Genomic DNA, 25166 nt, shown 5'->3' with positions numbered 1-25166 from the left:
TAAGACACCAAAAGTGAATCATTCATATGTTAATGCAAAAGATGAACATCATTTTAACAAGTTATCCTAGTGAATGTGAAAGCTACTAGCATTTCAAAACAAATCTATTTACATAAATCTGCTACTATCATTTTTAGGTTCAGGCGACTTTGTTATGCAGTAAAGTGTGAACTAGAATAAAAAAAGTCTGCGTATAGTGCAATGACACACCGTCGGCTGTGTTTTCACTTCACAGTTGTGACTTAAAACAGTGTTTAATATGTAAAACTCATCTTTATGACTAAAAAGCATGCTGCGAGAAACATTGTGTATTCCTTATATTAAACTGACCTGGTTTACCCAAACTAATCACAATGAGAGTCCTCGTTTGGCTTTTGATTACACTGTGCTGTTTGATGTGAAGGAAAATGAAAGATAAAGCGTAATTAACACACAGAAGTGACCAAAATCGCGAGTCTCTTAGTTGCGCCAACAAGTTAACGTCATGCGCGCGCCCGCGAAGGGGAGTCGGATTCTGCGGGGAGTCGGATTTCGGCACAACACCGGTTCAGATCATTGAGCTACAGGAGCGGCGCAGTCGCACGAGCTGCTCTCCATCCCTTTCTCACGCGCCTCCCCAAAACACGCACACACACACATAGACACACACAGACGGAGACGGAGACAAAACATCCCGCGCTCCAGAAGCTCGCGCTCCGCTCCTCCATGGCCTCGTCGTCCGCGAGCGGCGCGGAGGAGGCGCGCGCCCCCGCGCTGACGCCGCTGAAGCTCGTGGGTCTGGCCTGCGCGTTCCTCGCGCTGTGTCTGGACGCGGGCGCTCTGCTGAGCCCCGCGTGGGTGACCGCCGAGGGGCAGTACGCCCTGTCTCTGTGGGAGTCCTGCCTGAGAGCGAGCGGGCACGCGGACTGGCACTGCAGCAGCACGCTGGAGACAGGTGAGTCTGTACAGGATTGGCTGGATAGTGTGTGTCCAAATGTTTGTGGACCCTTTTTAATAAATGTGCATTAATTCAGCTACTTTAACTTGTATCCATTGCTGACATAGATGTGCAAATGCACACAAACACATTGTCAAATGTCTAGTCAGAAAAATAAGAACCTATTGGCTCCAGTCCTAATGTCTAATGTCAGGTGTGGGCTAGAGGGGTATAAAGCCCCCAGTATTGATCTGTGGAGCAGTGGAGGAACTGGGTTCTCTGGAATGATGGAGCTCCATCCAGTACTTTTTGGATGGGACGAGTCGGATAACAGATTTTTGCTCTTGTGGCTGAATGCAGTCAAATCTTTACAGCAATGTTCCTCCAAACTCTAGTAGAAAGTCGTCTATATATACAGCTCTGGAAAAAATATAAGAGACTGAGTTTCTTTGATTTTACCAAACTGAAACCTCTGGAATATAATCAAGAGGAAGATGGTTGATTACAAGCCATCAAACCAAGATGAACTGCTTGAATTTTTGCACCAGGAGTGGCATAAAATTATCCAAAAGCAGTGTGTAAGACTGGTGGAGGAGAACATACCAAGATGCATCGAAACTGTGATAAAAAAAAACAGGGTTATTCCACCAAATATTGATTTCTGAACTCTTAATGCTCTAAAAACTTGAATATGAACTTGTTCTCTTTGCATTATTTGAGGTTTGAAAGCTCTGCATCTTTTTTTATTTGTTTTTTCAGCCATTTCTCCATTTTCTGCAAGTAAATGCTCTAAATAACAATATGTTTATTTGGAATTTGGGAGAAATGTTGTCCGTAGTTTATAGAATAGAACAACAATGTTCATTTTACTCAAACATATACCTATAAATAGCGGTATGTTTTGTGCAGTTTTTCTATGCCCTTATGTAGTATATCTGTAACTAAAACCCCATAAAAACAAAGAAACCCTAAGGCCACACACACACATACACAAACAAATCTCAGCAGTGCTGTCCATCTCATCTTTCTCATAATCAGCTTAATATTATATACCTATATATATATATTACAGTAAATTATTATATTATTATAAGTATATGTTTTAGTTGACTTAGCCACATAACAACTCATCCTACTTATCAGCTGTTTTTTTTATCTGTTTTTAATGTTTTTGAGCTGGTTGAACTGATCCGCCAGTTCAAAGAAACCATTGAAAAAAGCCTTCCTGCAGCATCTATGCAATATTCATAAAGTTGACTTGAGCAATCATCCCCCCACCCCCACCCACCTAGCCCGAACCATGAAACAATGAATCACTGAATCAGCCATTTGATTCACTGACACAGACTGATAATGCCTGGCACTGGAGACTGACTCCATTAGTGGGTCAAAGTAATGGACATCGGATTCACTCCAAGTGCAGCAGCTTTGGAGTTGTTTTTTGCTGTTGGACGTTTAAAGATTTGAGACTCCCTAGGAGTACAAATGAGTCTTTAGGTCAGATATATTTGATTAAGGCTATCGGACTATTAGGCTAAATAATGGACATTAGATTCACTCCAAGACCAGTAGCTATAAGGCTGATATTATTGGAGATTTGTACGTTTGACACACCCATAGATTTGAAAGCAAATCGTTAGATCAGATATATTTGATTTATTGTAATGTGAACAGTGTTTTAAACTAAACCAGAATACCCTTTCCCACCCTTTCATATACAAAATAAAGGATTTCACATTCACTCCAAGTGCAATGGCTTTGGAACTGTTGTTGTTGTTGTTGTTGGACATTTGGGCTTTTAAATCCCACCATGAGTTAAAATAAATCCACAGATATATTTTATTTGATTAATTGTAATGTGAACAGTGTTTTAATCTAAATCAAACTTGGGTTGGTGCTCCTGTTTAGCTAAATAATACATTTTAGCTTTGTTGGTAAATGTTTGGACATTTAAGGCCCACCTAGGAAGGAGTACAAACGAATCCTCAAATCTTATATATTTAATTTAGTGTAATGTGCACAGTTTAAACTGAATCAGATGTCCTATTTTGCCTCTATTCAACTAAAAAAATAGATGATTAATTTCAAGAACAATGGTTTTAAAGTCCTTTTTCTTTTTGGAGATGCACCTAGGAGTGAAAATGAATCCCCAAATCTGATATTTTTGATTCATTGTAATGTGGTCAACCTTTCGGTCTTTTCAGTTTGGTCCAAACCAGAATAACAGGTGTTAAAGGGCCCCCAGATAAAAGAATTTGATAAACTGAACTATTATTCGGTTTGTTTGCAGAGTGAAAACACTGTTCTATACAGTTCAGATTTTCAGACCAACTACAAAAAGCTGAGGAAGGCCATCTTCCCTCATTAAGCAACAGAAGAAGAAAAAGAAGCAGTGTTGTGCTGAAATTCGACTCGAATCCTTGTCATGCAGGCGTGTCACGCAGCAGTATGGGTACAGCAGATTATGCTGGTGATTCCTGTATCTACTGTAACTGTAGATTAGCCCTTATTTATTAAACAGATGTAGTAAAAAAAGACAGAGGGAAATCTGTTATGCTCATTCTGCTGTGGGACACGCCTACACTCGAAGGGAGTCGGATTCTTGCAGGGAGCAGAATTCAGCACAACACCTGGACAGGCAACTTGTCAAATCATTCACTCTTTATCAAAATCTGACTTCACATTGTGCTTCTATTTAGTTAGATAAGAACATTTTCTTTGGCTTTGTTGTTCCTAATGGAGGTTTGGATGTTTAAGGCCCAAATAGGTGTGAAAACAAATATTCAGAGAAAAGTATATTTGATTATCTGCAGTGTGAATATTGTTTTAACTGAATCAGAATTCCCCTTGTTCTTCTATTCAGTTGTTTCACTGCCCAGTATTGCACACGCTCCTGCTATGATGTTGGTCGTATTGTTATTTCAGCATCAGCTGTAATATTTGTTGTAATATCTTGTTTATTTGCTCGCTTACTCCAATTCTGCTGTTCTCTGAAGGAGATTCAGGTTTCCCGAGTTTCCTGAAATGCACCCACTAATACGCTGCTTTATGATCCTTGTTGCATGATGTGATTTGCAGGCGTATTGATTTTGTGTCTGGAGAATGGGCTGCGTCCTTTTTTTGTTGTCGTTCAGCACTTTGCTGCATGCGGCTGATGTGGGAACGAGCTGTGGTCCAGCTGGGGTTGCATTTCTGCTTTTGTTAGCCTCCAAAAAGGAGCTTTTTGTTGGAGTTTGCCCCCCTCTCCACCCCAGGGGGAGGGTAGCAAGGAGTGAGGGGGTGACTTGGCTGGGCGAAGTCTGCAGGCCCCAGTCTTTCACGGATTAGTTACCAAGAAACGAGTGGCCTGGTGCTCCTAATGGCATTTCCCACCCTGACAAAACTTTGTACTATAAACTGGTGAATCCTTATTTTTCAATCCTTAATGCTTATTATACAAAAGAAATTCAAACTAAAATTCTACCATGAAGTCCAGCATCCTGAAGTCTCCTTTTGATAGTTGATGCTGACACTGGTGTTTGATGGGTTCCATTTAGTGCAGCTGTCCTTTGACAGCCTGTGAGGCATCTTTCTCTCAACCTGCATACTCTAAGATGTTTATCTTCTTGCACAGTTGTGCATCAGGGCCTCCCACTCCTTTTTCTTTCCTTATTAGAGGCAGTTGCCAGTTTGTTTCACTCTTCGAAGGGAGTAGTTAACAGCATGGTAAGATATTTTCAGTTTCTGGACTGACGGGTCTCTAAAGAAAGTTGTTTCTTTCTGGCCATTTGAGCCTTTAAGCAGGCCACCTGGACCTCTCAGTTCCTTAAAAATGCATGTGTCTATGTGGGGCGCTATAGAGTGATCTGTATTTACAGCAGTGGAGTAAAAGTCGATTATTCTTCCTACCTATAGGTGGAGCCCAGGATCCAAAAAAAATATAACAATTCTCTCATAAGGCTGCTTTTAACATCCCAAAGCGAAGTATGACCTGTTTTTTTACTTCATGTCCAAATGGTTGCTGTTGTTGGATGTGCAAAATGCAAAAGTGCAAAATAGAGAGCTATGTTTTTATCCTGGCTTCGTCCAACATCGCTGCTGTGGTTTTAGCATGCCAGCTACTGGCTTTGTCAAGCATCAGTGGCATAATTAGCTGTGTTAGTCCGGCAGTTACTGGCCAACAACGCTAACACAGTGTTGAAACACCAGATATGAACCTTTTCCCTTGACGCTAACACAGACTTAACACACGGCCTATGGACCATGATGACCCAAACATTTTCCAATACATGCCATCAGCCAAGGTAGCAATAAAAATACAATTTTGTAGACCATTTTTTCATAATACCAAACTGCCATTTTACATGCTTAAATACTTAGTGTTTAGCTTGTTTGGAGCAAAAATAGGTTGATTTTCTTGTTCCAGCACAGTTTAGGTTTCAGATTATCTCAGGGAATGTCATCATCATATGGGTCCACACCATTTATTTACACTCTACAGTTGTCTAGCAGTTCTGTGAGGCCAGTAATGAGCCCTGTTCACTGCAGTGTGTGTTGAGGGGTTGGTCCGTCCTGTTAAGGCAACTTTCACTGCTCTGCTTTTCATCCTCAAACAGTGGAGCTCCATATAAAGTCATGAAGCACAGGTCCACATACCAGAGCCGCTCAGAGCCCGAGTGGAGCCGGGCCATTTCCCCCACGCTGCCGTATTGATTCGGAGCACATCCGTAATCCGTCACTCTGTTATTCTCTGGTGTTTTCCCTCCTGTGTCATGCACCGTGCATTAAACAAATCTCATTAGCTCTACAATTACCGGCCCGGTCCACAGCACAGCGTCCACACAACACAGCGCTGTCCACTCGCTGATGGCTCTCTGCTTTTTCTAGATGCTCTAGATAGATATATGTGTGTGTTTAAAGTAGAGATGTGAAATATTTATATATATATGGTGATATAAAATGTTCTGATAATGGTGATAATGGTGACCAGATCAGGAGAATCTCTCGCTATCTTTAAGAAACTCCTGAAGACAGAGCTCTTCAAAGAGCACCTACTCTCCTAACACCTCTAACACACTAACTACTTCTAACCTCATTTCCTTCTTCCCCTCCTTCACTTCTCTGTCCCATTATTTCCCTTCGACCTCCTTTAAGCCCTATCTAAAAATGTTTTTCCTTTAACTTCTATTATTTTTGTACTTGACTATTGTTGCTTTGGACAAAAGCGTCTGCCAAATGTAATGTAATGTAATGTAATGTAATGTAATTATATGATTTTTAAACACATTTAAACATACGTTCTTTGTAACACAGTGAGGTAGAGTGAGGCAGAGCAAGGCTGAATGCAGCAGAGTGAGGCAAAGTGAGGTAGTGAGGCAGAGCAAGGTGAAGCGAGGATGAATAAAGTAGAGTGAGGCGGAGTGAAGTAGACTGAGGTAGAGCATTGAAGAAGGAAGTAGTGTGAAGCAAGATAATTTACTTTAATGGGCTCCTCTTACTAAGCAAGTTTAATGGGTAATCGAGGTCAGCAATATACAGCTCTTTGTTTGAGTAAAATGAACATTGTTGTTTTATTCTATAAACTACAGACAACATTTCTCCCAAATTCTAAATAAAAATATTGTATTTTAGAGCATTTACTTGCAGAAAATGAGAAATGAAAAAGAGCTTTCAGAGCTTTCAGACCTCAAATAATGCAAAGAAAACAAGTTCATATTCATAATGTTTTAGGAGTTTTTAATCACAGTTTTCATGCATCTTGGCATGTTCTCCTCCACCAGTCTTACACACTGCTTTTGGATAACTTAATGCCTTTACTCCTGGTGCAAAAATTCAAGAAGTTCAGTTTGGTTTGATGGTCTCTGATCATCCGTCTGCCTCTTGATTATATTCCAGAGGTTTTCAATTTGGTAAAATCAAAGAAACTCATCATTTTTAAGTGGCCTCTTATTTTTTTTTCAGAGCTGTATTGTAAAAGCTTATGTCCGTATATATTGGTACGATATGTTAATAACGTAATTGATGGGATGGGCTGAATTTAGGCGGAGTAGCTTTATAAACACAGAACTCACTTCTGACCACTGACTGACCACTGCCTGCTTTCTGTGGATGCTCTAGTTTGTTATGACTGTTTAGGTTGAGGATGTGGATCTTTTAAACTGAGCAATAAATATTCCAACACTAACACACACACACACACACACACACACACTTGAACACACTCTGCTGTCTAAGGAGAAGTAGAGAGTGGAATGTGGTCAGTGTGTGTTAGAGCGTCTTTGTGCTGACGCTACACTCAGCTGTAGCAGGCAGAATGTGGAGAGAGTGTGTGAGAGTCAGTGTGCTGGTCATGGCATAAGGATGTGAATGAATGTGGAGATGGAGTGTTATATAGGATACACTTTTAGATTGGTTCTGTACTTAGCAAAGTCTAAAAAAGCCAGAACAGCTTCTAAAAATATCAGAACCTGGATTATATTAGCTTTAATGATATATTATTAGCTTTTCACAATCACATGATTAATAAGTAAACATAACATAGTAATATATATCTTATAACACTAGACACACACTACATACACTGACGTGCCGTGTGTTGTGGAAGCTAAAGAAAGCTTCACTGACATGCAGGATATATGTGTGTGTGTGTGTGTGTGTGTGTCTGTGTGGGGTCTTCTGAACTGAATTTGGATGTGTAATTTGAAGTCCTGTTAAATCGCTTGTCTTTTGGCATGGACAGTTTTAGCCAGAAGCTGCCGGTCACAATCATTACGATCACCCCTCATCTGTCAACCACCACCAGAGCCACATTCTCTAGATCCGTTGATTTGTCCATCATTTTGGTTGAGTCAACAGACCTCGTCTGAGGGAGGGATCTGTACCTACTGTCCGTGGCAAGTCAGCAGATGAGGGAGATGAAGAGCTTTCAAATAATGAGTTGTGAGCTTGTTTGTGTTTTGACATTTAGCAAAAGCTAACACTAACATGGCGTGGCTAGCAATAGCTTATTTGCATAAAAGTGACAGAGCCCTTAAATGGCTCATTCTGAAAGGGACTAAAACTGGTAGGAATAGAGCTGTTGAGATCCCTAAATGCGAGAGTGATTTTGGGCATGTATTGTATAGCCCATAGTCCTATTCTGACTTGTGTAAACAGAGACATAATATGACCCCTTTAAAACATTTAAGCAGTATCGCTAACCTTTTTCCATCCAGTTGCTCTATAAATTGTGTGTAAACGTTTCTAAATGGAGTTTAAGTAAGGCTTGAGTGTTCTAAAGGTTCTTTTAATCGTCAGGCTGATGTCTCAACATTTACTGTGTGGCAGATTTAAACGTGTGTGCAGTGTTCAATTGTATTTAATAATTTCCCAGAATTTGATGGTATTGTAGCCACGTAAACAAAAAAAGACTTGAGTGGCTTACACAAAAAAATCCCTGCTCTTGGTAATACCATATACACAACCCTAGTGTTGAATAGGAACTGAAAACACTGGCCTTCCTCTAGAAAACCTCTAGAAACGGCTAAGCTAACACAACAATCACACTCACAAATCAGTCCCAGCACCCTGTTTATTTGTGTTTATTCTACTGTTTAATCAGCTAAACCCTCACTGCCCATATAATCAGCTTCACAGATCATTTCCCAGACGTCTAAGACTAATGTACAGATCTGTACATCCGGTAAACAAGAGTTTAACGAGCTCCACAGCTCTTAGCTCGCTGCTGTTTATCCCTATACACTACTCACTGTATTTAATAACCCTGCAGCCTCTGTAAAAGCTAGTGTTTTTATATCAGCATAAAAACACATCATTTCCTCTAACAGTAAATCACGCCAGAGCGTAATGTTCGTAAACTGCTCCAGAGCGGCTCCGTCGCCGCCGTTTCTTCCCGCGGGCCAACATTCAGAACATACACAGAGCTTCATTACCAAATAAGGCTCAAGATTTAGTGTCGCAGATGCTCTGTCACCACAGGAAGCACTGTATAAAAACAAACCAGCACTCGACTCCCACCAGCCCGCTCTGCCCCCACTGTAACACAGCAGACCTTTGACCTTCTGCGTCGCCCTCTCAGGGTGACTTTCCCCGTCTAGAGAAAAAAAAAACGAAGAACACCATATTGGAAAGAACCTTGAGTTGGTTCTCAAGCATAGCGGATTAATCTGGAACCCCCCCGCAGGGATCACAGATGGGAAAGCTGATAGGAGATAAAAATCAAAACATTAATTACAGAAATCTATTTCTCGCTCATTCTGATGCCCTCTGGTCCCGTTTTTCCTCTAAATGAGCCCAAAAAAAACTGTGCGCTGAAGATACTGCAAAGAACGGCGGCCACAAGTGTTGGAAAGAACTCCTGTCCACCTATATAGAGCATATTCCCTTTATTCACCTACGTCACCATTGTCTACCTAAATGAGGCTGTGGAGTACAGAAGTAGCGTTGAATCACTGGGTACTAGCAATGCCTCCTCAATGCTGTGTTTTCAAATACACTTCTTCAAAAAGAAAAAAATCTTGTAAAAGATCAAAAGATCAGTTTTCCCAAAGATATTGTACTTCTCCGTGAATGGATTAAAAAAATCAGTAGTGATCAACACTTTAGTTTAAGATGTATGTAAGTATGTTACTGTGAGATCTAGCTAGCTAAGGCTAGCCATATTAATATAATTACCCAGCCAGACAATCTAGCCAGATGAACGTTAGCAATGAAGACAGCAAGCTAGCTAAACCCGGTTCTCTGGCTTTGACTTGATTAACCCTGAAATGCTTATCGGGGGGTAACGATTAAGAGTTAATCTATAACTTTTTAGAGTAGCCTGCTTAGCTAGCTAGCTAGTTAATATCCTACCGTGGGGAGCCTGGTCTTACAATAGTTTACACTTACATGATTAGCTGAACTGTATTTGGCTGTATTTAAAGGTCGTGTTAACATTAATTTTGTTGTATGTTTGCTGTATGTTAATCTACACAGATTTCTCTCCTGAAAACTGTTTATTTGGGTGAGTAAAGTGCTTCCCTTTATTTACAGTATGCTTTGATTTCTCGATTTTCACCTAAGGCTGGGTGCAACAGCATTAACATTAGCAGCTACCCGCTAGTGCTAGCCGTGGTTAGCAACACTGAGGAACCCTGAGTGTTTTGGTAAGACAGGATGATATTAGCTAGCAGTTCGTCCTACATAGCTTGCTTTAACATGGTAAACACAGGCTTTAGTCAGACATACTCGTCTCTGAATGACAAAAGAGCTAATGCTTAGCACGATTAGCGGCTAATGCTAATACTGCTCCAGTCTCAGTTCTGGAGAACTAAGCTGAAACTCCTGTGTAACTCTGTACTTTAGCAGAGTGGCTGCTTTTTACAACCTGACTGGTAAAATTTTTACAAAAGGCACACCGGATTATATAAGGTGCAATTTGTGAAAATTATATATATTTAAACAATTTAATTGTGCTGTATACTGTTTCTTTTATTTACATTTAAATACCCATTATTATTAAAAGTATTAAAATGATTCTGTTGTGATTGTTCTGCTGAAATGTTTTAATTGATTGATGCCACTATTTAGAACACGTTTACCAAGAATGGTTAAAGATTGCAGATGTTTCCTTCCTCTACCCCAAAACTGAGGATACATCGGTTTGTGACTCACAGAGGAAAACAAACTGAATACAAAACTGAATCAAATCCTCAAAGCCATGCTTTATTCAGAATCTAGTAGAAAGTTTTCTCTGGACTGTAGAGACAGTTATTCAAAACAACAAAAGCAGGATAATCTCTTTTTAATACGCTTGATTTTAGAACAAACAGTGAGTGAGCAGGAGGTATCTCAGTATTTTGTTATGTTGTGTTTGTTTTAAGTAGAGAAGAAGGCTTCCCCACTGATGATTCCTCATCCGGCAATTCCAGAAATGTATCTGAGACGGGGAAGGAAGGAAGAAAGGAAGGAATGTTGGAACATTAAACCATTAGAGGTTTATTTATTTGGGGTCAGCAGACTCTGACAGAGGTCTAAAAGTGTTCGAAATATGTTTTTTCTAGCTTTAACATATGACAGCTCTTGACTTATATGTTATTAATAAGCTGCTGTTCTGACAGGTTTCTGAGTTCAAGAGATTTTTAATCCTTCTTAAAACTCCAACATCCACAACATGCTCTGAAATCAAAGACGCTGACAAAACATACTTTTAAACCTGTGTAGCACTCTTTTCTCCATGCTCTCTTGTTAAAAATATAAAAAAAAAAATGGGTTGTTTTGCTTTAAATTCTGACAGCTCACTTATATGTTATTATTATCATGTTATTAATCAGCTCAAGAGAGTTCAAGAGCTTCTTAATTCTTCTTAGATCTCCAACATCCGTAAAATACTCTGAAATCAAAACCACTCATAAAACGCATCGTTACATTTTGGGACACAGTTCGGCCAGAAATGCCAGAAAACATCTGTAACATCTCTAATAATAAACCTGTGTCAGCGTTATATGTCCCCTGCACCTCTTTATATTTTTTTTTTCTTCAAATTTTATATTTAATAACACCATTGCGGAGAAATAATTGATGCCCACAAAAGGTAATTTCATGCAAATTAGCCCTGGGGAGTCTGGGTAATAAGCGGTTGGGCTCTAAAGCACAGACATAATTCAGTAATTTGCTGTTGTTGGCCACTCTGCTATTAGAGCCAGCCATTTGTCATTACACGCTTAGTGAGGCCGTGTGTGTTTTTTTCCAGAGAAATCCTTTGAAGGCGAGCCGCTGTCTCATGCACGGGGTTAATGATATAAAGATATAAATATTTTCTGCTCAGCTGTAGGCTGGGTACAGTGCGGTCAGGTTTTGTAAGATGCCAAATGAAGACCCATAGGGAACTACTGTATGTTTGAATGATTTTTAAGTGTTCATGTTAGAAATCGTTAAGCCTTGCTTGTTTGGATTTGGATATATTGTCCCAGAAATACATGCGGTAAACTATATTATTGTCATTTTTAAGAGCATTTTGTGCCATTTTTTAAAATGTTCCCACCCACACATTCCCACATTTTACCTTTTGTTTAAACAGCAAAGTTCCACAGTCAGGTTCTCATGAACCCAATATCCTGTCTTGTCTCCTCTCATTCTCAGGAAGCCAATATCCTGTCTCGTCTCGTTTTTGCGAACCCAATATTGTGTCCGGTCCGCGTGAACCCAATATCGTGTCTCGTCTCCTCTAGTTTTAATGAACCCAATATTGTGTCCGGTCCGCGTGAACCCAATATCGTGTCTCGTCTCCTCTAGTTTTAATGAACCCAATATCGTGTCTCGTCGTATCTTATTAACCCAATATTGTGTCTCATCTCGTTCCTGAGTCCTATATTGTCTCATCGCGTCACATTCTTGTGAACCCAATATTGTGTCTCATCTCGATCTTGAGGATCCCATATCATGTCTCGTTCTCGTTAACCCAATATTGTGTCTCATCTCGCACGTTCTTGTGAAACTCATATTGTCTCTAGTCTGTCTCGTTCTCATCAACCTAATATTGTCTCATCTCACACATTGTTGTGATCCCCATATCATGTCTCATCTCTCTCTCGTTCTCTCATCAACCCAGTGTCGTGTCTTGTCTTATCATTGTCTCATCTTATTCTCATAAACCCAATATCACGTCTCTTTTGTTCTCGGCTTTCATTCTCATCACATGTGGTACATGAGGTGGAACGAAATTGTGATCTCATGATCCAGTTTACACCCATAGAGAAATATAAGATAATATAAAATAAAATCGAATTAAATAGATATCAAGATAAATACACAAAAATAGGGAGAGTAGGCAGGTAGCAGCAACATGAAGTCCAGAGTGCAAGTTTTGCTATAGGTGAGTGAATAAAGAGCAGTAACAAGATAAAGTGTCTACCCCACACCGTGTCTCATCTGTCTCATTCTCATGAACCCAGTATAGTGTCTCGTCTAATCATGTCTTGTCTCATTCTCATGAACCTAGTGTCACTTCTCATCTCTCGTTCTTTTGAACCCCATATTGTGTCTCATCTGTCTCATTCTCTTGAACCCAATATCGTGTCTTGTCTCATGCTCGTAAATCCAGTATCATGTCTTGTCTCTCTCGTTCTTGGGAACCCAATATTGTCTCATTGCATTCTGCATTGTTTCTCGTCCCTTTCTGATAACAGTAAACATAATACCATGTTTTGTGTAAAGGTTGTAGAGATTTTCTCTGATAGCTTAAGCAACAGTAAATTTAGCTGTTAATTGGAAAATAAATATTTTGTGGTGAGCATGATCCTGTACGTTTGTGCTAAGTGGATGTTTATAATTGTCTGGCTGGCTCCGCCCCTGTGTTTATACTTTTCTACAGTTGTTAGTTCCACCCATGAAAGCCATGTAATGAGTGTTTTAGCTGAGTGTTTACTCCTCCAGGTTCTGATATGATGTCCTTAGTGTTATCAGCTGAAACTGAGACGAGGGCTGTTCCTCAGTCTGAACTCCTGAACGCTGAACTCTGGTAGAAAATTAGATGAAGCTTGTTGTTGTTTTGTTGTCAGTGAGAGTCATTTCCTAATATTTCTTAGTATCTTGTTATGTTCCAGACCCGATTGGCTGACGGGTGAAGTGGATCTGACCCTGCAGTAGAGCAGAGTTCAGCGTGTGGATCTGTGGGTCTGTGGTGTTTCTGGTGTTCTGCTCACTCCTCTCATCTGATTGAGATTCCTTAGCATTTCAACAGAGCCAGACTGCTGCTGCTGCTGCTTCTGCCTCTGCTTTGTCAGGAACCGGCCATGGCATCTCCATTTCTCCATTTCTCATTCACTGACATGACACCCAGCCCACCCCCTGCACCCCCCCCCATCTCTTATTCTCGCTCTGTTCCCACCCCTTCACCCCCTGTCAGCACTCCGCCGAGGATTCGCTGCTATTTTCAGGCCCTACTCCAGCTGAGTGTCTTTAGAGTGCTCCTGAATGAGAGAGAGAGAGAGAGAGAGAGAGAGAGAGAGAGAGAGAGAGAGAGTATGAAGAGGCAGAGAGACAATATGAAGGAGGAAAGAGAGAGATAGTATGAAGGAAAAGAATGAGAGTGTGAATATGAAGGGAAAGAGAGAGAAGAAGAATAGGGTAGAGAGAATATGAAGCAGTAGAGAGAGAGAAATGAAGAAGTGAAGAAGAGGTGGGAGAGAGAGACAATATGAAGGAGGACAGAGAAAATGAAGGGAGAAAGAAACAGAAGTTGAAGGGGATAGAGAGAGTATGAAAGGAGATGAGAGAGAGCGAGATAAGAAGAATATGAAGGGAAATAGAGGAGGATTAGGACAGAGAGAAGAGGAAGAAGGAGATAGAGAATATGAAAGGAGAAAAAGAAATAAGTTAAAGGGGATAAAGAGAATATGAAGGAGGTGAGAGAATATTAAGGAAGTGAGCGAATATGAAGGGAAAAGAGGGGGAAGGGGACATTGAGAGAAGAGGAAGGGGATAGAGAGAATATAAAGTAAGAGAGAATACAGAGGAGGAGATTGAGAGAATATGAAGAAAGAGTGAGAGAAGGGAAAGGGGAGAGAGAGAGAATATTAAGGGAAGAAGAAATATGTAGAGAGAAGGGATAAAGAGAATATGAAAGGAGGAGAGAGAGAGAGAGAGAGTAGCAGTGGAAGTGAGAATATGAAGGGAAAAAGAGAAGGAAGGGGACAGAAAAAGAAGAAAAGGGGGAGAGAGAGAATAAGAAGAAGGAGGAAAGAGAGGGAGAGAATATGAAGTGGAAGGGAGACAATTGGGGATTGGGACAGAGAGAAGAGGAGGGGAGGAGAGAGAGAATATGAAGGAGATAGAGAACATAAATGGAAAGGAGGAAGAAGAGGATAGAAGGAATATGAAGAAGGAGAGTGATAATATGAAGGGAAAAAGGACAATATGAAGGGACAGAGAGAAGGGGAATGGAAAAGAGAGAGTAATTATTAAGGGAAAACAGGAGGAAGGGGACAGAAAAAAGGAACAGGATAGAGAGAACATATAGAAGAGGAGAGAAAAATAGAATATGGAGTGCAAGAGAGAGAGGAGAAAGGGGAGCGAAAGAGAGAACATGAAGAGGAAGAGAGAGAAGAGGAAGGGGAGCGAGAGAGTGAACATGGTTGGACGAGAGAATATCATGGGGGTAAAAGAGAGAGAAAAGACTCTTGAAAGTTATTTTATTTAATTATTATATATTATTGTTTTTTGTTCCATTAAACCACACAGTTATCAAACTATGAGCCTTTGGATGGATCACTTATTTTGACATCACAATTAAGCAACCTGCATAAATAATCAAACCTGCATATATATAATATATGTATAATATATAATAAAATATATATGTTAAGATACTATAATAATATTATTTCTTTTTTGCAAAAGAAAGGAACATTCCCAAAACTAATAATTAAAACACTGACAACGTGTTGTTACAAGAATGTTTAAATACGTTAAACATTCTGAGAACATTCAGAAAACTAACTGTAACGTTTATAAAACGATCTACTAACCAAAAATTGTTGGCTCGGTTGTACAAATGGGTAAGAAAACAAAAGAGGGACAGGGAAAAGAGTCAGGAGGAAAGAGGGAGAGAGAAATGGTGCTAGAGAAAGAGAGCTAGAACAGAAGGAGGGCTGAGAGAGACAGGGTTAAAGGAGAGCGAGAAAATAAAGAGAAGGGTTAGAGTAAAGGAGAGAGAGAGAAGAAAGGGAGGGGGGGGTAAAGGAGGGGTATCCATTATGTGACGCCCCATTTAGCCCAGCAGAGTCACTGATAAGCCCCTCACTGCAGTGCGTGAAGCTTCAATGTTTCACTGTATGAGAGTGTGTGTGTGTGTGTGTGTGTGTGTGTGGTGGTTTATAGTGCACACCAAAATTTACAGCAGTAGTGCTGTGTATAGGCAAGGACTTGGTCGATACGATGTATGTGTTATGTTACAGGAGTTACGATGTGATACACTGTGATTGATTGCGATTTTTTAAACAAGATGATATATTGTAATTTTTTTAAATAGAACATATTTAAAAAAAAGGTTTATATTTATCCAATCAGAACAGTGGTATTAAAAGACAGGTTACAACACTGCTATATAGTGGGCAAGACTGTGTTTTTCATAATCGGTGCAAATTTGCTAAACAATATATCAGGATACTAATATATTCATTATTTTCTTGCCACCCTACTATGCATTCCCCCTCAATTTCTCTCTCTCTCTCTCTCTCTCTCTCTCTCTCTCTCTCCCACTCTCTGTTATTCTTCCTTCAACAGCACATTCTGTCTCAGCCTGGTCCGTCCCGGCTGTCTCCTGAGACGCACAAATAAACCCCTTCCTGCCCTCTAACCTGATTGGCTATATTTCAGACCCTTTGTCCACTGTGGAGCTACCCTTAGGCCACTGTGTGTGCTGTTTGCAACAAATGTGTGTGTGTGAGATGTATGTAAGTGTTGAAGTGCCATTACATTACAATTGATTATGTTAAGCACAACAATTATTACTGTGTATATACAATCCCCTCCAAAGGTATGGTAACAATGATGGCAATGCATTCATTTCAGCTGTAGACTGAAACTTTTGACATTCAAAAATTAATATTAGACAAAATATTAACATTTTAGCTTTTATTTCCCTGTCTGTTACTTAGTACACCAGTGATGACCTTCTTCTTTAGGACAATCCAAACGATTGTACTGGCTATATCCAATATTTGTGCAATAGCTCTGATTGATTTTCCATCTTCTCTCAGCTTTGCAATTTGTTATTTCTCTCTTTTGGACAGCTCTCTGGTCTACATTTTGAAACTTCTTTAACTCCACAGGCAAAACTCAAATCTTAAACTAAATAAACTAACTAAAACATTTAGCGCTATTTATTATTTGAATAATCAATGTATCAGGACACAGCTTGGCAACAAAACACACTAAAAAACATCCAACCATCCACATGGTTGGGCACGTGCTTGTAAATGTGGGCATGTGTTGAAAGCTGTGCACCTCAGTCCAGCACAGTTTTGCGGTGTAGATATTTCCAGTTACAGCTGAATTCACGCTTTTAATCCCAGAAAAACGCTCTTATTTACCTTTTAAAAAGCCATTTAAATGCCTGATTAAAGGGCAGATTACTGTTGTTTTCTGGTTTCTCGGGTTTTGAGAGCTCAGCGCTGACTCAGCTCTTGATCAGAACTGATACGAGACAGCGTGTGGGTGGGGGCGGGGCTGGTGACCTCATGGGCCTTGCATTGTTTAATATTGCAATATATATCGCAGAAAAAAGAACATTTGCAATGTAAATTTTTCCAAAATCATGCGGCCCTAGTTCAGACAAAAAGTTATATCTGGTCATAAAAGCTGAAACGTTTCTCTCTTGTCTCAAACTAATATTTTAATATCAAACCCAAATGGTTTCAGAAATTATTTTGGTTGATAAAAAAAACTCAGTGCATCCCTACTAATAATACAACAAGAAAATCCAGAAATGGGAAAACCATCAGGCTCAGAGTAGAGTAATGGTCAGATAAAGTGAAATAATGGAGAACACCGGAATCAATCAAACCTATCGATCACACAATCAATATTCACTCATAAGGCCCTTCGTCTCCATTTCCTACTGCCTGAAATCAAAGCAATATCCACCCTCAATATCAGCGGTACTGATTGCACATTAGTGGTTCGATGAGGATTGCTCAGGCACGGTGTAGAGTAGAAATCAGCCATCAGAACCTTGAAAAATACTGTGATATGCATTTTTGCATCTTTGCCAAGCACTACTTTGTTTACTCTGTTTACCGCTGAGATGAACTGAAGCTACTACGTTCCAGTATAACTCCAAAGCTGCTGTTAGAGTCATAACTGGTGACCATTAAAAGAAGAAAAAGTGAAGTTTTAAACGCTTTTTGGAAAATATGAAGAAATATAAATACGGTGCTGATAAAACGCAAAAGTGTACTCACTCACTGACTGAGGAGATCTTAAGAGCAGATTTAATCCAGTCGTGTTAGCTCCAACACTAAAGCAGTGGTGTACTGGCCTGGTCTTATGTATGGTAGCTTTCCGACCGAAACCAGCTGACAAAAGCTCCTGAACTTAAGAACTACCCCGAAACCAAGAGAGTCTGCTCAGACTTCCTGCTCTACTACACCCTGCACTGGGTTAATTAGCTGCTACAGGATATTTCTAAGCCTGTTGTTGGGTGGAACAATGAAATATACAAAGAAGTGAATGAATAATTCTAGCAGAAAAGAATGTGGACACCTGCTCCCCCTGGAATAACACAGTAGCTACTGGAGTCAGCTGTTGGATATGAAACATCGAAATATAAAATCACAACTACCTAGGAACTCATTGCAAACATCTAACAGCACTGTAACGATGACCTAGCAATCTTTTAGACAAACCATAGCAATCTTTTGGCGTGCCATGACACCATAGCAGCCAGCAAGAATACCACAGCCACCACTTAGCAGCACTGTAGCAACTACATAGGAAACCATTGGAACCATCTAGCAATGACCTTCCAATCACTTAGGAGCACCATAGCAATCATTCGGCATGTAATAGCAACCTTGAGACACCACAGCAGGCAGCTGAAATACTCTAGCAACCACTTAGCAACACCATAGCATCCATCTAGAAACGAATATGAACCAGCTGGGAAACAATTGCAACCTTCTAGCAACAACAAAAAAGCTGTTTAGCAACATTTAGTTACTTAGCAACTACCTTAGATACTAAAGCTAACACTCACCAACACAGTAGAAGCCACCTGTAATACCATAGCGTCCATCATTTAAACAAACCAGAATATATTTTATGCTTTACATTTATATTTCAGGATATATCTGAACACTCTTGGTATTTTAATCTCAGCATCTTCATAAGGGAGAGTCACCTGGAATAACGTTAGTTTTCTCAGCATCTTGAAGGAGTTTCTGGAAGTGCTGAACAATAGTTGCTGCTTTTTCTTATACAAAATATAGAAATTGGTATAAAACAAGCGTAAAACATTGAATATTTCATGCTTTTCTTATTGTTTTCTTCTTCCCACTTCCTGTTTTTGTTGTGGTACAGATTGGCACATTGCCACGCTGGCACTGTTGCTGGGCGGAGCTTTCCTCATCTTCATCTCCTTCCTGGTGGCTCTGATCGCCGTCTGCACTGGAACCCGGAGACGATTCTACAGGCCCGTGTCCGTCATGCTGTTTGCTGCAGGCACGTACACACACACACACACACACACACACACACACACACACACACACACAGATTGCCAAAAAAACATTGACGTTTTGCACCAGGAGTAAAGGCGTAAAGTTATCCAAAAGCAGTGTGTAAGACTGGTGGAGGAGAACACTGTGAAAACTGTGAAATTAAAAACAGGGTTATTCCACCAAATATTGATTTCTGAACTCTTAAAACTTTATGAATATAAACTTTATGAATATATTTTATGAATTATTTGAGGTGTGAAAGCTCTGCATCTTTTTTGTTATTTCAGCAACTGATCATTTTCTGCAAATAAATGTTGTAAATGACAATATTTTTATTTGGAATTTGGGATACATTTTGAACATATTAACATTTGGACACACACACAGCAGTTGGTCTAATTCTCCTCATTCACCTCAGCTCACCCAAATAACAGATTGCTGATCTGGAGAAACGACTGCTGGGGTGAATGGACGTGGAAACAGGAAGCGCATCATAGTTTCCACCCCAACAAAGCAACATAACAACAAACGAGCATTGCAGAGCCATACTCAGCTGTTTCAGTAATGACTCACCCTTACACTGAACTAATCACACGGCCCGAAAGCAGTGTCCTCACAGGCTTTAAAGTGGATTTCTTCTGCGCTGCTTTGAAGTGCTCTCGCGCCGTCTTTTTGTAGACGAGCTCATCAGGCGCTGGATCCCTCTGAGGAGCCGAAACTCGCCGTGTTTCCATTCTTAACCTACTTTTGTTGCTCTTTGATGGGTTTCTAGCTTTTCATCATTAATTTTTTTGTGCTTTTTTGTGCTTTTTTCTTCTCCTCACAGTGGTTCTGCAGGCCTGCAGTCTGGTTCTGTACCCCATCAAGTTCATTGAAACCATCAATCTGCGGATGTACCACGAGTTCAACTGGGGCTACGGTCTGGCCTGGGGGTCCACCATCTTCTCCTTCGGAGGAGCCGTCCTTTACTGCCTGAACCCTAAAAACTACGAAGACTACTACTAAAACCTGCCTGAAGACTACATCCCCCACAATGCACTCCGCCGCCACACTGTTGACACTGCGCCGCATAAAGTTGCTGCGCCTCCCTGCGGAACTGATGATCACTGATCCTTACAAACTGAGCAGCGCAGCCAAGTGCAGCCGGGCCCGGCAGACTGGAACTGAACAATGGCTTCACCTGGATGCTCCCGAGCCACTCTGAATCTTTTTACGTTTTTCCCACGCCGACAACTGTCTGCATCTGGGTTGTCGACCGTTAATTAGCATCACCATTAGCATCGGCATTAACATTTAACGCTTAGCATTATCTTTCTCCATCCTCTCTCCTCTCCCTTATTATTAAAGTTTCACTCTCTCACCCTTTTTCCATCTGTCCGTCTCGTCTGTTCTCACCTTTTCCTCACTTTCCTCACTTTCTGACACCGCTGATCCATCCCTCATCTCCACCAGTTCTTCTTGCAAGCCACCGAAGCCAGGCTCCGGAACGATCTGGAATTCCTGGATCTAAGCTGTGATGCGCCGGCCCCTGTGGAGCACTCCATCTGGAGTGAGATTTGTAGCCAAGTAGGCAGGTGATGAGGGTTGTGTATGTGTGTAGGTGTATAAGTGTGTGTGTATGTGCGTACAAGTGTGTGTGCGTGGATATGACCGGCCACACACAAACAGATCAAAGCAATTACTGCAATAATTAGAATATCAGTCAGTTTCGGTAATGAGAAAGCACAGATTTACACAAACAGAGTGGGAAGAGGTACGGTATGTTGAGGTTTTTACAGCTGGTAGTAGGGCTGCACGATATTGGAAATGTTATTTCAAATGTTCGACTATATATATTGCGATATTAATTAACCAATGCAGGGCCTATGACGTCACCAGCCCGTCCCCGACCCGCATGCTGTCTCACGTCCAGACCGATCAAGAGTTGAGTCAGCGTGGAGCAAAAAAAAAAAACAAGGAAAACAGCAAAACAACTGTAATCGTCCCTTTAATCAGGCATTTGAATGGCTTTTTAAAAGGTAAATAAGAGCATTTCCTGGGATTAAAAGCGTGAATTCAGCTGTAACTAGAAATATCTGCGCTGCAAAACTGTGCTGGACTGAGGTGCACAGCTTTCGACACCTGCTCACGTTTACAAGCATGCAGGCCATGCAGTTACCTCCTGTTTACTCCTAACCCCCCCGCCCCACCCCCACCTCCGCACTTCTCAGGCAGCAGCAGCCTGTCACTCACACAGACACAGAGACAACGCTGTGTATCTACTTCTTGTGCCAGGAATCCAAACACTGCGACTTGATGTGTTTGATTTGACGATGCTTAAACGATATATCGTGCAGCCCTAGATGGTACTATATCACATTTCCTTTCTGATACTTAAACTAGTAAAAAAAAACATATGGTATATGGATTGTATATGTAAGTAATTACAACATTGAAGTGAAAGGATATGTTTATTAGGGGGAAAACAGTTGCAAAGAGGCTCTAGTACCCTGCTGAAAAAAAATTCTGTTTTGAAAATGAAGTGTAATAGGATAGAGTGCTACAGACTAGTAGCTCTCCAGCCCAGAGGGTTGTTGAACCCAATTACAGAACAGTTGATCTCAAAGCAGGTAAACATAAGAATTTAAAAAAATAATAATAATAATAAACACACCGCTCCTCACGCGGGATCGAACCTGTGTTGTCAGGGTTGCGGTGCAATGCGCTATTGCTGCTCCAGCTAGTGAATTGGGACACAGCCGGGAAAATATGCCCTAAGGAGATAGGGAGCCCAAGAACCGGCGGAAAAACCAGAACAGAGAAGCATTTTATTTAGTTTTTTTTTTTTTTCATTATTGTTCATTATAGTTCAATATAGCTCCCTGGTATTGTTATCTTTGAATATGGCTGTGTCATCAGGGAAGAAAAATACATTGATGGAAGAAGCTGGTCTATATTCAGTATATTCAGGTAGTCAGCTGACCAAATTCTTTTAGCACATACTGTTGCTGAACCTAAACCTGCAGACCAACTGCAGCATCAACCCCACATCACTTACTTAGTTAAATCCAGGTGATTCCTTTTTTTTTGGCCAAACAAAATACTTTTTATTACATAAATAAAATCTAAAATTACATTTTTACATCAAAATATCTCAAGGTCTTCATTTTCTTAATAACAAAAGGCTAAGGATTTTGCTGTTTTGACCTTATTAGGAGAGCTCCAGGTATAAGCTAGTTTTTTCTATGACAGAAAAAAACTATATATTTTTTAGTACACACTGACCTCTGTCTCACACTGAGGTAAACAAACCAGTTATAAAAGCTCTATCAATTTTGTCTGATGTACGTTCCTCTCTCAAATGTAACTGGATTCTCTCTCTCTCTCACTGGAGTTACAAGGTTGATAATGTTAAATGACGAAGTTAGCTACATGCCAACACCTCTAACACTTCTGTGCACTTAACTGACAGTATAACACACATAACAAATATATAGTCAGTGCTAACAACACCAAACCAAACCACACGTGTGTGAAAGAGTGCAGTTTATATCATGTGCTGCTCTGTAGTGGATCACGGTTATATCAGTGTTGTAAAAGCAAATATATAAATATTGCGATGATTAGGAACACTGTGCTGTGCTGCCGTGGCTGTGATTGAAAGCAGTATTAGCAGTTAACCTAAAATCCAAAGGATATGAATAGTTTTGTGTATAAGGAAACAACTTGAACCATTTTAAATAGTTTAATCCCACATAAAAACCCAAAAATCTGTGTCTTAGAATCTTTTTTTTATATTTTATAAGACCAATTGCAGGCATCCCAAGTTGCAAAAATTAATTTCAGGGAGCAATGATTTAGTACTATTACAAACAATTACAATGGGCAAGACTTTGTTGTTTTTTTTTACCTTTACTAGACATGGATATACTTTAGAGTAGTGAGAGGTGAAATGAGTTTTGATGGGAGCCATGATGCTCTTGAACGCATCCTGCCTACACTAAAAACTGATTGGCTGACTCACAGAGTCTTTGCAGAGAACAGGCCAATCAGAACCCTCTCTGTTTTGCATGTGCTTCATGAATATGCACACACGGGGAGTGCCTTTCCTTACTTTTGGCAGTGTGGGCAGTGTGTCAAGTGAAATCCGCATCTCTGTAAAAGTTGTCAGCAGAGGGAAACATGAAGTGTTGTAAGATTTTCTGAGACACAGATTTTTGGATTTTCATTGAAAAGAAATGCACTAGTTTTTTTAGGTTTGCTTTACAAAACTCACTCCAAACGAGTATGATTTAATATAAAATCTCATTTCCACCACACAGAATTAATCAAAAACTGCATCTATTTTTTTTTTTCACTACAGGAACGATCATTATTTTGAGATGCTTTTGAAATGATTGATTGTTTTTTGTTGTTGTTGTTTTAGTAGAAAAATGGTCTTCTATATTTTTTATATTTATTTTTTGACCTTAAGACATTCTGAGAAAATGTGATGTGTGCACAGGATGTGATGGGGCTTTTACATTTCAGCCCAGAATCTGAAGCTCAACACTTTTGAAAAACATTGTTACTATTTTTCAGTAAAATTCTCAAATCTTATAAATGCTAATGGCACTTTTAGCCGGTTTGCTAATGGTGTTTTGTAGAGCTATCCACCTGCCACCATCTCTACACCGTTTCTGTCTTAAGACATTTGTCTCTTGTCTCACATTTCTGTTGTCTTCTTTTTTTTTCCTCTCTGCACTACAACTGTAACCCCGCAACCCCAGAACTCGAGGATCCAGACCTCCTGGAGCTGTTTGAACATTTAACACCAGAGTGTAGACTTTTGGAAGAAAATTTAAGATTTTAAAAGTAGTATCGGACAGTTGTGAGACGTTTAGACTAAATGGGTGGTGAATAGAATTCCTGACTTCCTACTTAAATAGACATGCAAACGATTGGGAAAGTCTTAAAAAAAAAAAGAAAAAAAAAAAAAATCTTGCATCGTAGGAAAACTAGAGGTGTTGTGGTTTAGCCGAGCCTTGATCATAGACCATAGACTAGTTTCTGATTGATATTGATGAGTAATTAATTATCAATGATCTATTATTAGTCTTACTTACGTATCAGTACAGGTAGCTTCTGGTGGACTTTAGGACCGTATTTCTTAGCACTGTTCGTCTACAGTGTGCATGTGTGTACTGAGGGTGGCATGAAGCACTGTGTATGTATGAGTGTGTACAGACTTGTGTGTGTGTGTGTGTGTGTGTGTGTGTGTGAGAGAGCGAGTGTGTGTTGGGGTCTTTTCTACCCCGAGAGCATTGTGACAAGAATCTTTATATACACTAACTAAATAAACAGGAAAAGAAAACAGAGGTGTGGTGTGTCCATTATGGTGGGTGGTGTCCCAGTCTGATTCCAGCGAGTAGGCCTGTATCTGATGCACAAAAGCAGAGGTAAGTGGAGTAGGGCTGAACAATATTGAAAAAAAAAAAATTATATTGACGATATATATTGTGATATTAAACAATGCTGGGCCCATGGCGTCACCAGCCCCGCCCCCACCCATGCGCTCTCTTGCGTCCGGACCTATCAAGAGCTGAGTCAGCACTGAGCTTAACTCAAAACTCGAGGCAAACAGCAAAACAACAGTAATCGGCCCTTAAATCAGCCAATAAAATGGCTTTTTAAAAGGTAAATAAGAGCTTTTTCTGGGATTAAATACATAAATTCAGCTGTAACTGGAAATATCTGCACCACAAAACTGTGCTGGACTGCGGTGCACAGCTTTAGACACATGCTCACATTTACAAGCAATCTGCCCAATAATGTGAATGAAGGCCTGCTCCTTCCCTCACGCTCCCCTTTGCACTTCTCAGGCAGCAGCAGCCTGTCACTTACACAGACACAGAGACAGCGCTGTGTATCTACTTCTTGTGTCAAGAGTCAAAACATTGCAACATGACGTGTTTGATTTAGTGACCATTGCGCATACGCACATTGCAATGACTATGCTTAAGCGATATATCGTGCAGCTCTAAAATGGAATGTCCTGAACACAGGTCCTGGTTAAAAATAAATAAATATTATTTATAAATAAATAAATAATAATA

General features: G+C 40.2%; 1 protein-coding gene across 1 annotated transcript; it reads left to right on the top strand.

The window, feature by feature from the left end:
* The first annotated feature begins 556 nt into the window (after positions 1-556).
* On the top strand, positions 557-22229 carry tmem47 (transmembrane protein 47). The gene is made up of 3 exons (XM_007234791.4): positions 557-934; positions 18953-19093; positions 19919-22229. Exons 1-3 carry the CDS (start codon positions 706-708, stop codon positions 20095-20097), a joined length of 549 nt encoding a protein of 182 aa, XP_007234853.1. The 5' UTR covers positions 557-705; the 3' UTR covers positions 20098-22229.
* Positions 22230-25166: the final 2937 nt, after the last annotated feature.

This window comes from Astyanax mexicanus, chromosome 12 (genome assembly GCF_023375975.1).
Source record: "Astyanax mexicanus isolate ESR-SI-001 chromosome 12, AstMex3_surface, whole genome shotgun sequence".
NCBI lineage: Eukaryota > Metazoa > Chordata > Actinopteri > Characiformes > Acestrorhamphidae > Astyanax > Astyanax mexicanus.
This window is presented reverse-complemented; position numbering and strand designations above follow the sequence as displayed.